The 12,202-nt window shown below is 36.4% G+C and overlaps 2 protein-coding genes and 1 long non-coding RNA gene across 5 annotated transcripts in view; 2 read left to right on the forward strand and 1 right to left on the reverse strand.

Moving 5' to 3' along the window:
• Positions 1–12,202, reverse strand: part of LOC139982433 (uncharacterized) — a 32,903-nt gene that overhangs the window by 16,912 nt on the left and 3,789 nt on the right. Inside the window, exon 2 of one of the 3 annotated variants that reach the window (XM_071995289.1) lies at positions 9,281–9,418. The exons of the other annotated variants lie outside the window; for them this stretch is intronic. The gene's annotated coding sequence lies outside the window, so the exon portion shown is untranslated. The remainder of the gene's footprint in view (positions 1–9,280; positions 9,419–12,202) is intronic. 3 annotated transcript variants of the gene reach the window in all.
• LOC139982547 (uncharacterized) lies at positions 1,620–7,220 on the forward strand. Its single transcript, XM_071995440.1, has 3 exons — positions 1,620–3,193; positions 5,197–6,701; positions 7,008–7,220. The coding sequence occupies exons 1-3, from the start codon at positions 3,175–3,177 to the stop codon at positions 7,218–7,220; spliced, it is 1,737 nt and encodes a 578-aa protein (XP_071851541.1). The 5' UTR covers positions 1,620–3,174.
• LOC139982436 (uncharacterized) lies at positions 8,315–11,669 on the forward strand. The gene is made up of 3 exons (XR_011798178.1): positions 8,315–8,410; positions 9,686–9,756; positions 10,974–11,669. It is a non-coding gene; the product is annotated as an uncharacterized lncRNA (long non-coding RNA).

Here is a 12,202-nt window from a genome sequence, read left to right on the forward strand (position 1 = left end):
TTACGGTTGCCATGGCGACAGTGCGATAACAGCTCGGTTCTTTTGTTGATGCATCTGTCATTCGATTGTATTATGGCCAGCTTCTCTTCCATGCATAGATTGCATGATCCTGATTCGCGTTGGTGTGTGTCGGATTTCTTCAATATGTTCCATTCAATAGTGTAGTCTCTCCCCTTGCTTTTCAGTGCCCAGATATGCTTGGATAGTTCTGTCTCCTTTTCATATTTTTTGTTGCGAAACGACTTCGTGTGGTTGCGGTACCTAGATTTGAAGTCACCCCCGTATATATATATATATATATATATATATATATATATATATATATATATATATATATATATATATATATATATATATATATATATATATATATATATATATATATATGTTGATACTAGATGAGACTAGTGGAACACTAGTAGTTGTTACTCGGAGTTTCACGCGTTATAGCGATCTTCAGACAACCTGAAGATCGCTATAACGCGAAGATCGCTATCATCGCTGAAGATCGCTATAACGCGTGAAACTCCGAGTAACAACTACTAGTGTTCCACTAGTCTCATCTAGTATCAACATATATTACGCTCTGTCCAATGGACATAGAGCACTCTGCGCCAAGATAGACGCCAACATACTCTATATATATCTATATATATATATATATATATACATATATTTATATATGTGTGTGTGTTAACGTCCAAATGTGCACTCTGAGGCATCTTGAGGTACTTCGTCATGTATATAATTAACAAGATCTAAACAAAAGATTGTGCTCTTTCCCAGCCTTATAGATACACGAAAAATTCTCCCGATAGCCATACAAATTAAAATCAAAATAATTCCCATCCTCAACACAGACTGCTCGAGATCGAGTGCCATACCCCAGGCATCTAGAGGTGTGGGTCAGTATTTGGGTGGGTCAGTCTCTTTTTCGTTGGGGGGGGGGGTAGTAGGCATTATAATAACTGCACCAATTTTGACGATTACAAGATTAGCTCTTACTTGTACACCGGTTAATTATTTTGGCAGTTAATGAGTTATTGAAAACCGACTATGTGAGCCTGTCCCCTTCTTGACTGTTGTTTTCTGCGGACGACCACGGTTACTTGTTATTAAATAACAATCATGTGACTTTATGATCGCAGAGGTTGATTTTTAGCAGATAATCATATCTAATGTCAATATAACCAACTTCGTACTGTTATCCTGTAGTCGTTATTTCAAAATCCAATTAAGCTTTAAATGCATTGTACTTTGGCCATTTCGTGGATGCAGCGTATTAACTATACGTTTGATAAAAGTTATTAATTAAACCGTAGAAATCTTAGTACTTATGTAAACAGTATATGCAGTGTCTATAAAGCAGAAATCGAATCTTCACAGAGATTTAAGAATGGTGATCAGTCTGTCGCAACTGTTCTATCACGGTAACGCAAACTATTTGGGCTATCTTGAAGTGAAATTGGGGGATTGTTACCAACAAGGTAAAGTATTACGTCACTTTAACAATTATGTAATGTAAATATATAAAAGATCGCACAAGTGTGTACCAGAACACACAATGCTCTGTAGTTTTAGCATCTTTAGCTTACATGATAATCACTCATATGGTATTGTTACGCCCTGGGTTGTTCGGGATGCGTGTACCCCGTATTTCGAACACGCCCAGGGCTACTAAGAATATGTTGTCCCGTTTTGTTTGAATAATTTACCCTGCGATTTGTTGTCCATTCATTCACCATTCCATTTACTTTTGTTTTATTATGCAGGTCTCTTTCGCTCTCCCCATCGTCTGCCATCACCAGCATTCCAGGGATTCGCTCTTTCATTACATGAGTTGTTCTGTGTACCGTTTATCTATTTACTTTCACTTGCTCTCTTAACCTTGTTTAATTAAGACGTTGTTTTTCTTATGTATTTTGTATTGTGGAAACTGAATTTATTTCGTTGAAGTTCGGGCAGAGAACTGGAGACCAGCGGTGAGCAGCACGGCAATTACAGTAAAGTATTATTTTAAAGTCAAGGTTGATTTATTTTAGAGAGCGGGTCCGGGAGTGAAGGCTGACTACGGGCGCAGTATTTGTTGTCTGCCGTTGGCGCCACGTGTCGGGTATTCACTCTCGTGATTCTTAAGAGCCGTGCTGCCCACGCCCTGGTATGTAGTGTATTTATTATTTATTTAAACTGAATCTCTGCCCGTTGTTTGCTTTTATATTTGTATACGGCAGAAAGTCACTGCCTTATTTTTGTTAAGTGTATGTTTAAAGTTAATTAAGCTATTAAATTGTTGATTTGAGACCCAGTTCTCTTTAACTATATTCTTCTCTCTTTTTTTGTGTTTTGGTTCAAGCCCTGCTAGCATAAGAATTTCCGCCCCCTTCCCCTGCCCTGACATCAGGTGGCCTCCAGCTGCCTGATTTCCCACGCTACCGCTCGGCCGGGGTACAGGGGTGTTACAGTATATACATTCGAACCACTTGGGATTAATGAGTTCATATACCCAGCCAACCTCATGGACTGCGATATAAGAAATGCTTTATGATTTTTGTTTTCAGTTTTTTAGCTATTTATGTCAGACTTCGTACTTTCTTTCGATTTTTTGTTGTTGTCATCCGAACTTAAAGGATGTGATTCAATCTTTTATCATAATATTATCCACAATTCCTCTTAATTTCTCATTCAAATGTTGCACGTTGTATCATACTTTAAAGAATACTGTGCATGTAGTTAAACAAGGTAGCATGCACGATTGCCACAAAAGTATTAACAACTTAGCTGTTTTTTTTTTTATCAACAACAATTCTTTCTCCACCACTATATAAGACTGGCTTTCATGACGAAGTATGTTAAGTGCTTATGTGCGACGTTGTTTAGAGGATGAGGTGGAAAGGGGCTTTGGAACATCTTGTAGTTTCATAGGCAAACTGGTCATCATCCATCCTCATGACTAATTATGAGCTAATTTGCCTTAAGCCATATTTTGTTTTACGCTCACTAAGACTATCTTTCTGGACAATGTCTAATGAGTGTATGTGTGTGACATTCATTAGAGGAGGAGAAGGTGAAGGGTTAGAACGTCCTGTATTCTCATCGAAAAACTGGTCATCGTTCACGCTCATGCACATTTATGAGTTAATTTTCTTACGCCATTTTCCAGATACAACATAGAACATGGCTTCATTTATGTCAGGTATGTATAACAGTTTAAAAAAATCGAAATAAAGTGACAAAGCATGTAACCATTACTGAATGTTTTCTGAATCACGACAACAAGTTTCTTGTCTCCGACGTGAGTTTAACTGAAACACAAAAATAGATTTCTGTTATATGCATTTATATGCAATACCTTGAAAGTGTGAATATCGGATTGACGAGATATTTGTAATCCGATCCAATATGCAAATATATATGAAATGTTTAGCATAAGCGTAGGAGCCTCATTTGATGGGGGGGGGGGGGGGGGCTGTAACGACTTGCCCGAAAAATATAACCAGCATTTTTCGCGCGTTAATGTTAATGTGCATATCATATAGGCATTCATCGCTTATTACATCACATGCCAATAACATAAAATCATTGTTCCGGTGTTATTACCCTTCCATATTGGTTATAATTATTGGGGAAGCCGTTACAACAATTATGATAATTATATTAGTTTAACTATTGAAAAACACATTGCAAATTCTTCTTCTTTCAGTAGGTGCCAGTGGCGGAGCTAAGTATTGGTCAGGGGGAGAGAATGGTCTGTAGGGGCGTTTTCGACACTATCTAAGCGGAGCGCCACCACTGGTTGGCGCGGAGCGTACAAAAACAAGTTTGCAGTAAAGATACTCCTAGATCGCCGGAAATGACCCTTTCCAGGCATAGCTAATTTGCAGATAAACGAAGATTAAATAGGTGTCATCGCCATCTGTCAGAAAATTGCACCAACAAAATGTGACAAATGTCAATAGGTCTTTGAGAGCGCAATAAAAAAGTCAATAATCGCGAATAAGTAGAAAGTGGTAAAAAGCTGAAAAAGGCGCTAGCAGTCCATTTGAGTCCGACAGGGGGGCATCAGCCCCCTCTGACTGTATGGACGCTCCGCCACTGGTAGGTGCCCAATGGCGTATAGGATGTTTTCCAAATTTGGGAGGGGCTTGAGAGAAGCAGAAACCTATCTTGGTTTGGCGATGTTATCCACATTACTTTTGAAAATTTTACGTAGAACTAATAAGACATTAAAATTAAAAGAAATATGCAATATTTCAAGTTATCTTAAGATCTAAACTATACTTATCTCGAAATTTCGATACTTTCGTACAAAAAGGTGAACATTCAGACGGAAAACTAGATTTGTGAATCTGATTGGACTCGTGGTCGTCTGACATTTATGCCCATTCAAAGGATCAAATAAATGTTATCAGTCACTCTGTGCATTTTCACAGTCAAAAACTAGAACAAGCCCGTTTGTTGACGTTATGCTAATGAATTGTAATTTGTCAACATATTTGTTAACAGATGTTAAGTCAAATATTTCGGGCAGATTTGAACAACAAAGTTGGCTATTACAGGTCTGGCGACCTTGTTGGATGCTATGACATAGTTAGCCTATAATAAATAAGAAACATAACTGTTAAAATCATGCAAACATATTTTGGTATACCATGTTTGATATAATATGTAAGTATGTTTAATACAGAGTTGAAATTTCTGACTTCACTTTTCTCTTCAAATGTCAAATGTTATGGATCAGTGTTCAGAAAGGATGCAAAATCATGAATCAAATTGTACAATGATGTCGTATATGTCTTCAGGCTGATCAAAGTTAAGTGGCGTGCCCCGAAGGGAGGGGTGGTTTGAATCCCACCTCATCGTTATTCTGGGCAAAATGGTTCAGTTAGAGGTTTTTCTTTTCAGTTGGCGAGAGTTTACTCCCACTTCTACGTCTAAGACAGAATACACAATATGACGTCTAACTCTTTTGTCTGGAGTAACCTCAACCCCCTCCCTCCTCCCGCCTTCATTGGAGTTGGCTTTAATGACCCCATAGTATAACAGCCCCACCTCTATAAAATCCTTTACTCGTTTTTGGTCCTTTCATAAAGGTTTACGGCCCTACCTAACTCAGTCGGGGAAATAATAATTTCCCTGGCTGCATCATGTTACGATCAGCGAAAACAGTAGTCATTTGATCAGGTTTTCCTTCCTCAGATGAGAAACATCCTTACCTTGCGTGCTTTTTGAAAACGAGTTATCAAATCCAGTATAAGACAATCCAGCCAGTTCCGTTGAAAGACTACCGGTATTATTCTATTGAAGAAGTCTTTGTCGATAGTAAAATAGAAATCATGGGCAGCAGAAACAACAAAGATGAGAATGAACATGACACTACATGGCTTTCCTCTTATAAAGACCTGTTCAATACTGATGTCGTCAACTCGAACCGAATTGTAATAGAGGGCGCTCCAGGTTTTGGTAAAACCACTTTGGCGTTAAAGATCGCTCACGACTGGTGTAGTTCTCAAGATTCATCGCCTTTGCAAAAGGAAGAAATTTTACTTCTATTGTCTTTGCGGAATGTTTTGGGATCAGTATCCATTTTTCAGGCAATAAAGACACAATTGTTGCCACCAGAATGTACTCTATCGGAAGAAGAGGTTAAGTCAACACTCTCCAAATGTCGTTGTTTAATCATTATTTTAGACAATTACGAAGCATATTTAGGTCGCGATGACAAATCTACTCAAGTCCATAAAATCTTAATCGGAAAGATGTTTGCCAATGCCAAAGTCATTTTATTGACTCAGCCGGATGTCCTTCCTTCTGATCTTGCACCTGACACTATGCTGTTGCGATTGGGTAGTTTTGATGCTAATGTGCGTCAAAGGTACCTCCAACAAATTGCTTCAAGGGAGGGAGCTGACACGGAAAAATACAAGAGACTCTCATCCCTACAGGACATTTTCAACCAGAACATCATACTAGCAGATATGTGTCAGGATCCCATGATCTGTGCGATGGTCGTCCATTTGACAAAGGACAATGAATTTGAAAGCACTAACACTATGTCATTGACAGGTTTGATAAGGCATATAATTGATTGTTTGTACCGTCACGTGTCTAAAAGTTCTAAAAGTGAAAGAAAGAATCCAGAAGATCATACCAAATTAAATGAACTAGTGTTTAAGGAACTTTGTGAGGATAAAAAGGAACAGTTACTTTTTGAAAAAGAAACGTTGATTCAAACGACTGGAGAGTCATTGATCGATGAGTTGATAGAAGTTGGTATTCTAGTACAATCAGATAAGCCAGTAGACAATTCTAACGAGAAAGGTAAAACAGTTCTACGATTTTATCATCCCATATTTGCTGCGTGGTACGCATCGCTCTATCTTGCATACTGGCTTAGTGGTCGATGGAACAGGTGGGTCAGTTATTACATACAGATGGCAGACCCATTCCGTTTCGAATTGGTTTACCGCTTTGTATGTGGAATCAACCATGAATCTGCAGACAGGATTGTAACTTATTTGAAGAGCATCACTGGAGGGAGGCAGCTTGAAACGTTGTGCATTCTTGAAAGAACTGAAAATCTGGATCAACTTTTCAACAACATTACCAGGGTCTGTCGTCCTCTGTATAAAATCCGAAATAGGGATGCCCAACTCGTGAGACAATCTAAAATAAAGTTCCTTCAATTTGCATCAGATGCGGAGGTTTGTTACATACGTTAACATGTTTTGGTAATATATCAGTATGTCCTAATTAACTGTTAGCTTCCCGTTACGAAAGAATTTATTCATTGTACAGGCCAATCAATGCTTGGCATTTCACAGGGCGATATGTTGGAATTTCCTGTTTAGTCTTGAAGATGTATGATGTGGTAAGTTTATGAGATCCCATCCTTTACGCACACATGTCTTGTAAGTATGAAATATAAAGTAACTCCATTATATCCCACATACGTACAAATTAAGTTAAATATTGCTAAAGATTTCTCTACACATTATATCCGTTTACAGATTCCTATTACTTGTTTGAGAATTATGGATAATTTCCAGAAAGTAAATAAATTTGGTGATAAACTCGTTCTTCAATCTGGTGAGAGCATCCCACCATTAACCTCTCTAAAATCTCTCGAGATCTGGAAAGTAGAGAAAATCATGACTGAAGACGACTTTATGTCTGTCTTTAAGTATTCGGCGAGGTGTCCACAATTGGAATCCATAAAGTAGGTATACACTCCCCAAGCACTCCCCACACATAAAAGCTTACTTTTTAACGTCGTTAATTATGATTTTCAAGTAAGTGGTTTAAAGCAACCTTAACAAAATAACATGTTATGCTAAAAGGAACTTAACATGGTAACCAAGTTGATTGAAATAATCATTATAAGTGGAAAAGTTTGGGAGGAATGAAAGAATTATCAATCTGTTTCGCCTGTCTTTTATTTGGAGAAAAAATGACGGTTTGTCTACTTTCGGTCCATTTCATATCTTGTCGAAGATGTTGGTGTATCCACTTTCATTTCCACTTATTTCACTAACCGTGGTTACTATGTTTAAGTCCCTTTTAACATAACATGTTATGTTTTTAAGGTTGCTTTAAACCACTAACTTGAAACTCATAAGTAACGACGTTAAAAAGTGAGCTTTTATGTGTGTTTAAAAGTAGAATCGAGCGAACTGTGCTATTTTGCGTTTAACGATCATACTTTGCATATGAAACAATAATGTAGTAAATGTATATGAAAAATGTCGTGATAACATGAACAATATATTGCTTTACAATTATCAACTCCCAATGTATAGCTTTTGTGTTGAATTCCAATATCTTATTGTGAAAATTTTTAAATAAGGATTGATTTAAGACTTGTTTGCTTCGTACTTTTAAGTCGTTTACTAATTGAGAAATGTGATGTAAAGATTCACGCTATCACTCTCAGGAATATGAAAGCCTAAAGCATGAAATAAATAAAAGGAAACTGTTTTGCAACATGCTTTTTTGACTTGACGTTTGTTCAGTTATTGCAAAATGTGACGTAAAGATATCCCATGCAGGTGAAAAATGATACATTTCTAATTTATTATCCCAATTCCTTACTTTTCGGAATCCGTTACCGGTTTATCATACTGCCATATCAATACACCAATTAATGGAATATGAAAGCTTTAAACATGGTATAACTCTGAAGAATATGAAACATCAAGTTTGTATTATAGAGTTACCTATGTTTTATAATAACATAGAGTTGCTTTTTAAGATCTTTTCTCCGTACACTAAAAATGTTATGTTATATTTATATTAGACGTTGTTTCTCACTACATGTTCTCTTTTCCCAACGATAGATTTACAAACTGCATGAAGTCAGACACATTCACACACTTTTCCGATATGTCACTGCTTAAAGACAGGAAAATAAAAGGTAGAGTCAATATACGGTACATCATTTTATATTGTAATATAACGTTTTCTATTAATATAAAGCTGTCCTTTTTTTTCCCATTTGTTAATCGCCAATTATGAAAACGATCTTAGACATTGCTATAGTAAGTACTTCTACCTTTTAAAACTGCCGTCAAAATTGGATGGCATCATATGCCAAGATAAGCATCACGTTAGTAGCATGTGATTTTACAGTTAAATTTTCAGTTCAGATTTCGCAGGCAGCAATCGAGTTGATATTGTTATGTAATTATCCACCGATTCACAATGGCTTGATCATTTTGTACTGTAAATAAGAGACAACTGTCAGACAGTCTAAACTGATATGTGTTATAACACCGTAACATAAGTTAGACCTGTCAGCAGGTGCTACTGTGTACTCAATGTGCAGGGCTCAATCAGTTTGTACTGTGAATCAGAGAAAACTGTCAATCAGTCTAATCTGATATGTGTTATAACACCGTAACACATGTTATATCTGTCAGCAGATGCTAATGTGGATAATTACTAACTAGACGAATTCACGACTCAAAGGCTGTTCATTTCTTTGACTAGGTAGGATACCCTTGTAGATGATCGTTGTAATTGCAGATTTTAGGCATTTTGCAGTAAAGTGTCATCCACTTTCTGCTAAAATATGGAGGAATTTATTGAGTAGTCTGGTTAGTCCAGTCAAAGTTCTTCTCAGTAGCAACTGGTTAGAAATGTAACACATGTTAAGGAATAAAAACCCACATCATTATGCCACGCCCACTCATTAATATTCATGACGTTACATTTTTAAGCAATAGGGTTCATGTACAGCCCATTGGCTATCAGTTCGTTATATCATACTAGAAAAGGTACATGCCTTAAAGTAAATGTGTCTTGACGAAGTCCACACTTCTACTTCCCGAAGAGAGCCAGTAGGTTCTCGTAGACAAGTGTCTCCGGGCCCCCTCAGAAAATAGCACCAAAAAGTAGCAGCACCCTCTTGTCGGTTCAGAAACTATTATCAATGGACATAAGAAAAAAACCTCAAATACATTGCTAACTGTAAAGTCATTTAACCAGCCAAAATGGTTAAGAACTCACACCAACCACACGAGCTGTTATAGCCTAGTTGGTAAACTGATAAACAATATAAATTAGTTTGGTTCAAAGCCCATGCTAGTAAAATAATTCCTTTCCACTTCCATGTTTCTATTTTTTTTAAACATTAAGTCACAAATCTTCATGTACATTACCTCGGGGATTCCTTTATCTTTTCTTCTAGTCAACTTGACTCCTGATAGCGAAACTGACGAACTGTCATATGAACTTGATCTTGATTCTGGACGTTGGTTGGTAGGTTTTTTTTTCTCTTCATTATTATTATTTTTTGATTGCAGTCTGATTTCCAATGATTGAGGCAAAATCTAACCTTCTGTTCATTATAAACGACTATCGTGAAAGTAGTCCTGCTAATCCTTTAGGTAGTCACAAAAATGCGTTCATGCTTTTACAATTGGAGCCAAGAGATTTATATGTCAGTTATATTAGTTTCAATTATCAACAGTGTGGTTAAAGGTCATCATTATTGGCCTCCAATATACCAGATAGTCAAAAAATAGTATCCGATGCTCAGACCCTATCCGGCATTTCAATGCTACCGTCAAGGTATTTTTGATAAACAAAAAATGTAATGTCTAATTTAGCAATTTTAGCATGCTAATATGTTGAAGACAGTAATGGTTACCTTTAATATATTCACTGCCCCAAAATTATCACAACTCTTGTGCTTTTCTGCGACGATTGATTCATTTGAGGAGTGACGGAACTCGGAACAAATGGAATTCTTTGGCTTATAGGTTTATTTGCTAGTCGCATATTTCAGATATCGAATGTTAAGTACAATACAATTTCATGAGACTCAAGTTTAATTTAGAATGGAATGAATTAATAAACCTAATTCAGTAAGAGGGTAGTTCATTTATTTACATTATTCATTCTTGATTTAAAGGTATTATGTTGCATGTTGTATTACGTCAAATATGACGTCACGTCTTATGTGTTTTTGTCTCATATATGAATAATGTCATCAGATGGTATTTTTTTTAAGTGCATTATGATGAAAATATGCATGTATATTATAGAAAAACTAGTCTATATAAGACTACCAGCCTAAATCACATTTACACTACACTCCACAGTATTATATTATATTACATACAGTACACTAGTCTACATTAGTCTGTTCCAGAAGTACGACGACGAAGTTCAATGTCATAGAATCAGTCAATGAATCCTCTACATGTTAAACCAACTATTAATAATCATATATGTAATTTGAAGTAAAAGGGATTAAAGCGTAACTACTAAGACGACATTTTACAATCAATGAGAGACAATATTGAATGACTATTTTAAAATACCTGTATTGCATCGATCGATATAGTAAGCTATTGCTTGTCTATAACTTTGTAACTGAAATAATGCAGAATAGTCCAACCTTTTACTGGTTTAATTGCCTTGACAGTTAAACCTTGAAACCATTTATCTTGCTTTAAACATTTAATTTACAGATCAACTCAAGTGGGTAAAGTCATCATCAGAAAATTCAAGATCAGCTCCTCAGAGATAGAAGCAGTCAGTGATGCTTTACCTGGTGATGTCATCGACAGGAAATTGAGAAAAGAAGACCTGGACAATGACCGTAACAGCTACTATATATCGCGAGTTCCTGCTTGCAAGAGGATCTAAAATACATACCTACAAATAACTATTCAAATGTCTTTGTTCCCGCAGCAGCTACAATATACACTAGTTATTTTATTTTCCTATGATAACGAGGATAACTTGCAGAATTGTATTCGTCTCCCTGATTATGTTTTAATCAAGTTAACGGGGTAAAAGCTTTAGAAGGGAGGTATGGAGCGTGTAGACGAATTGGTGTTATTAAGTTGAACATATCGTGCGATTACATGCCAATGTTTGTTAAATTTATAGTTTTGCGTCTGCGGGTGTAGGTAATGTGAAAGAGTGGGTGAAGTTGGATTGGGGGGGGGCGGGCGGGAGGTACTTCCTTGAGAACCACAGAGGATATTACACTATTAGGCATATTTTTCTTTATGGAAGAAAATGGAAGAAAGTTTTAATTATATATATTAATGTTCCTCACCACCTCCTCTTCTCTGAAAACCGAAGTTAAGCCCCCCTCCGCCCCGCTCAGTTTCTCCTCATCCGATCTCATATCATTGTTAAAGTCTTTTCTCACCCCCCCCCCCCCAGAAAAACCTAATATGTTAGTCGTTGTCACACATACAAGTACACAAGGAAATTGTAGTCTGTGTGACTTCCCCGCATAAGAAGCATTGCAGTTTGTGCGTATAGCCTAACAATTACGTTCATATAACGAATAATTGGATATACTAGTTCCATTTTACTAGGGGTAAATGACAATGTAATCATTAAATATATATGTATAGGTACAGAGTACTTATCGTAAACACATACAATTTAATTGGGTTTTTCGATATGTACTTTTCTTTTCATATCAAATGACAGGTTATACTAATATAATAAAAAATATGATAAGGAAATGAAAGTCTGCTGATCTATGTGTATGAAATTATCAGGATGAGTTTTACAATATGAATTGTTTATAAATATTTCTCTAGCAGCATTTAGGTGAAAGTTTATATTGAAGAAAAAAACTCTAAGAAACTTGAGTATCATTGAAACTGTACAATGAGACACGATTATAATATAAAATGTAAAACGAAATCTGCTCTATGTTTACCCATTAATCAAT

This window comes from Apostichopus japonicus, chromosome 16 (assembly GCF_037975245.1).
Source record: "Apostichopus japonicus isolate 1M-3 chromosome 16, ASM3797524v1, whole genome shotgun sequence".
Classification (NCBI taxonomy): Eukaryota; Metazoa; Echinodermata; class Holothuroidea; order Aspidochirotida; family Stichopodidae; genus Apostichopus; species Apostichopus japonicus.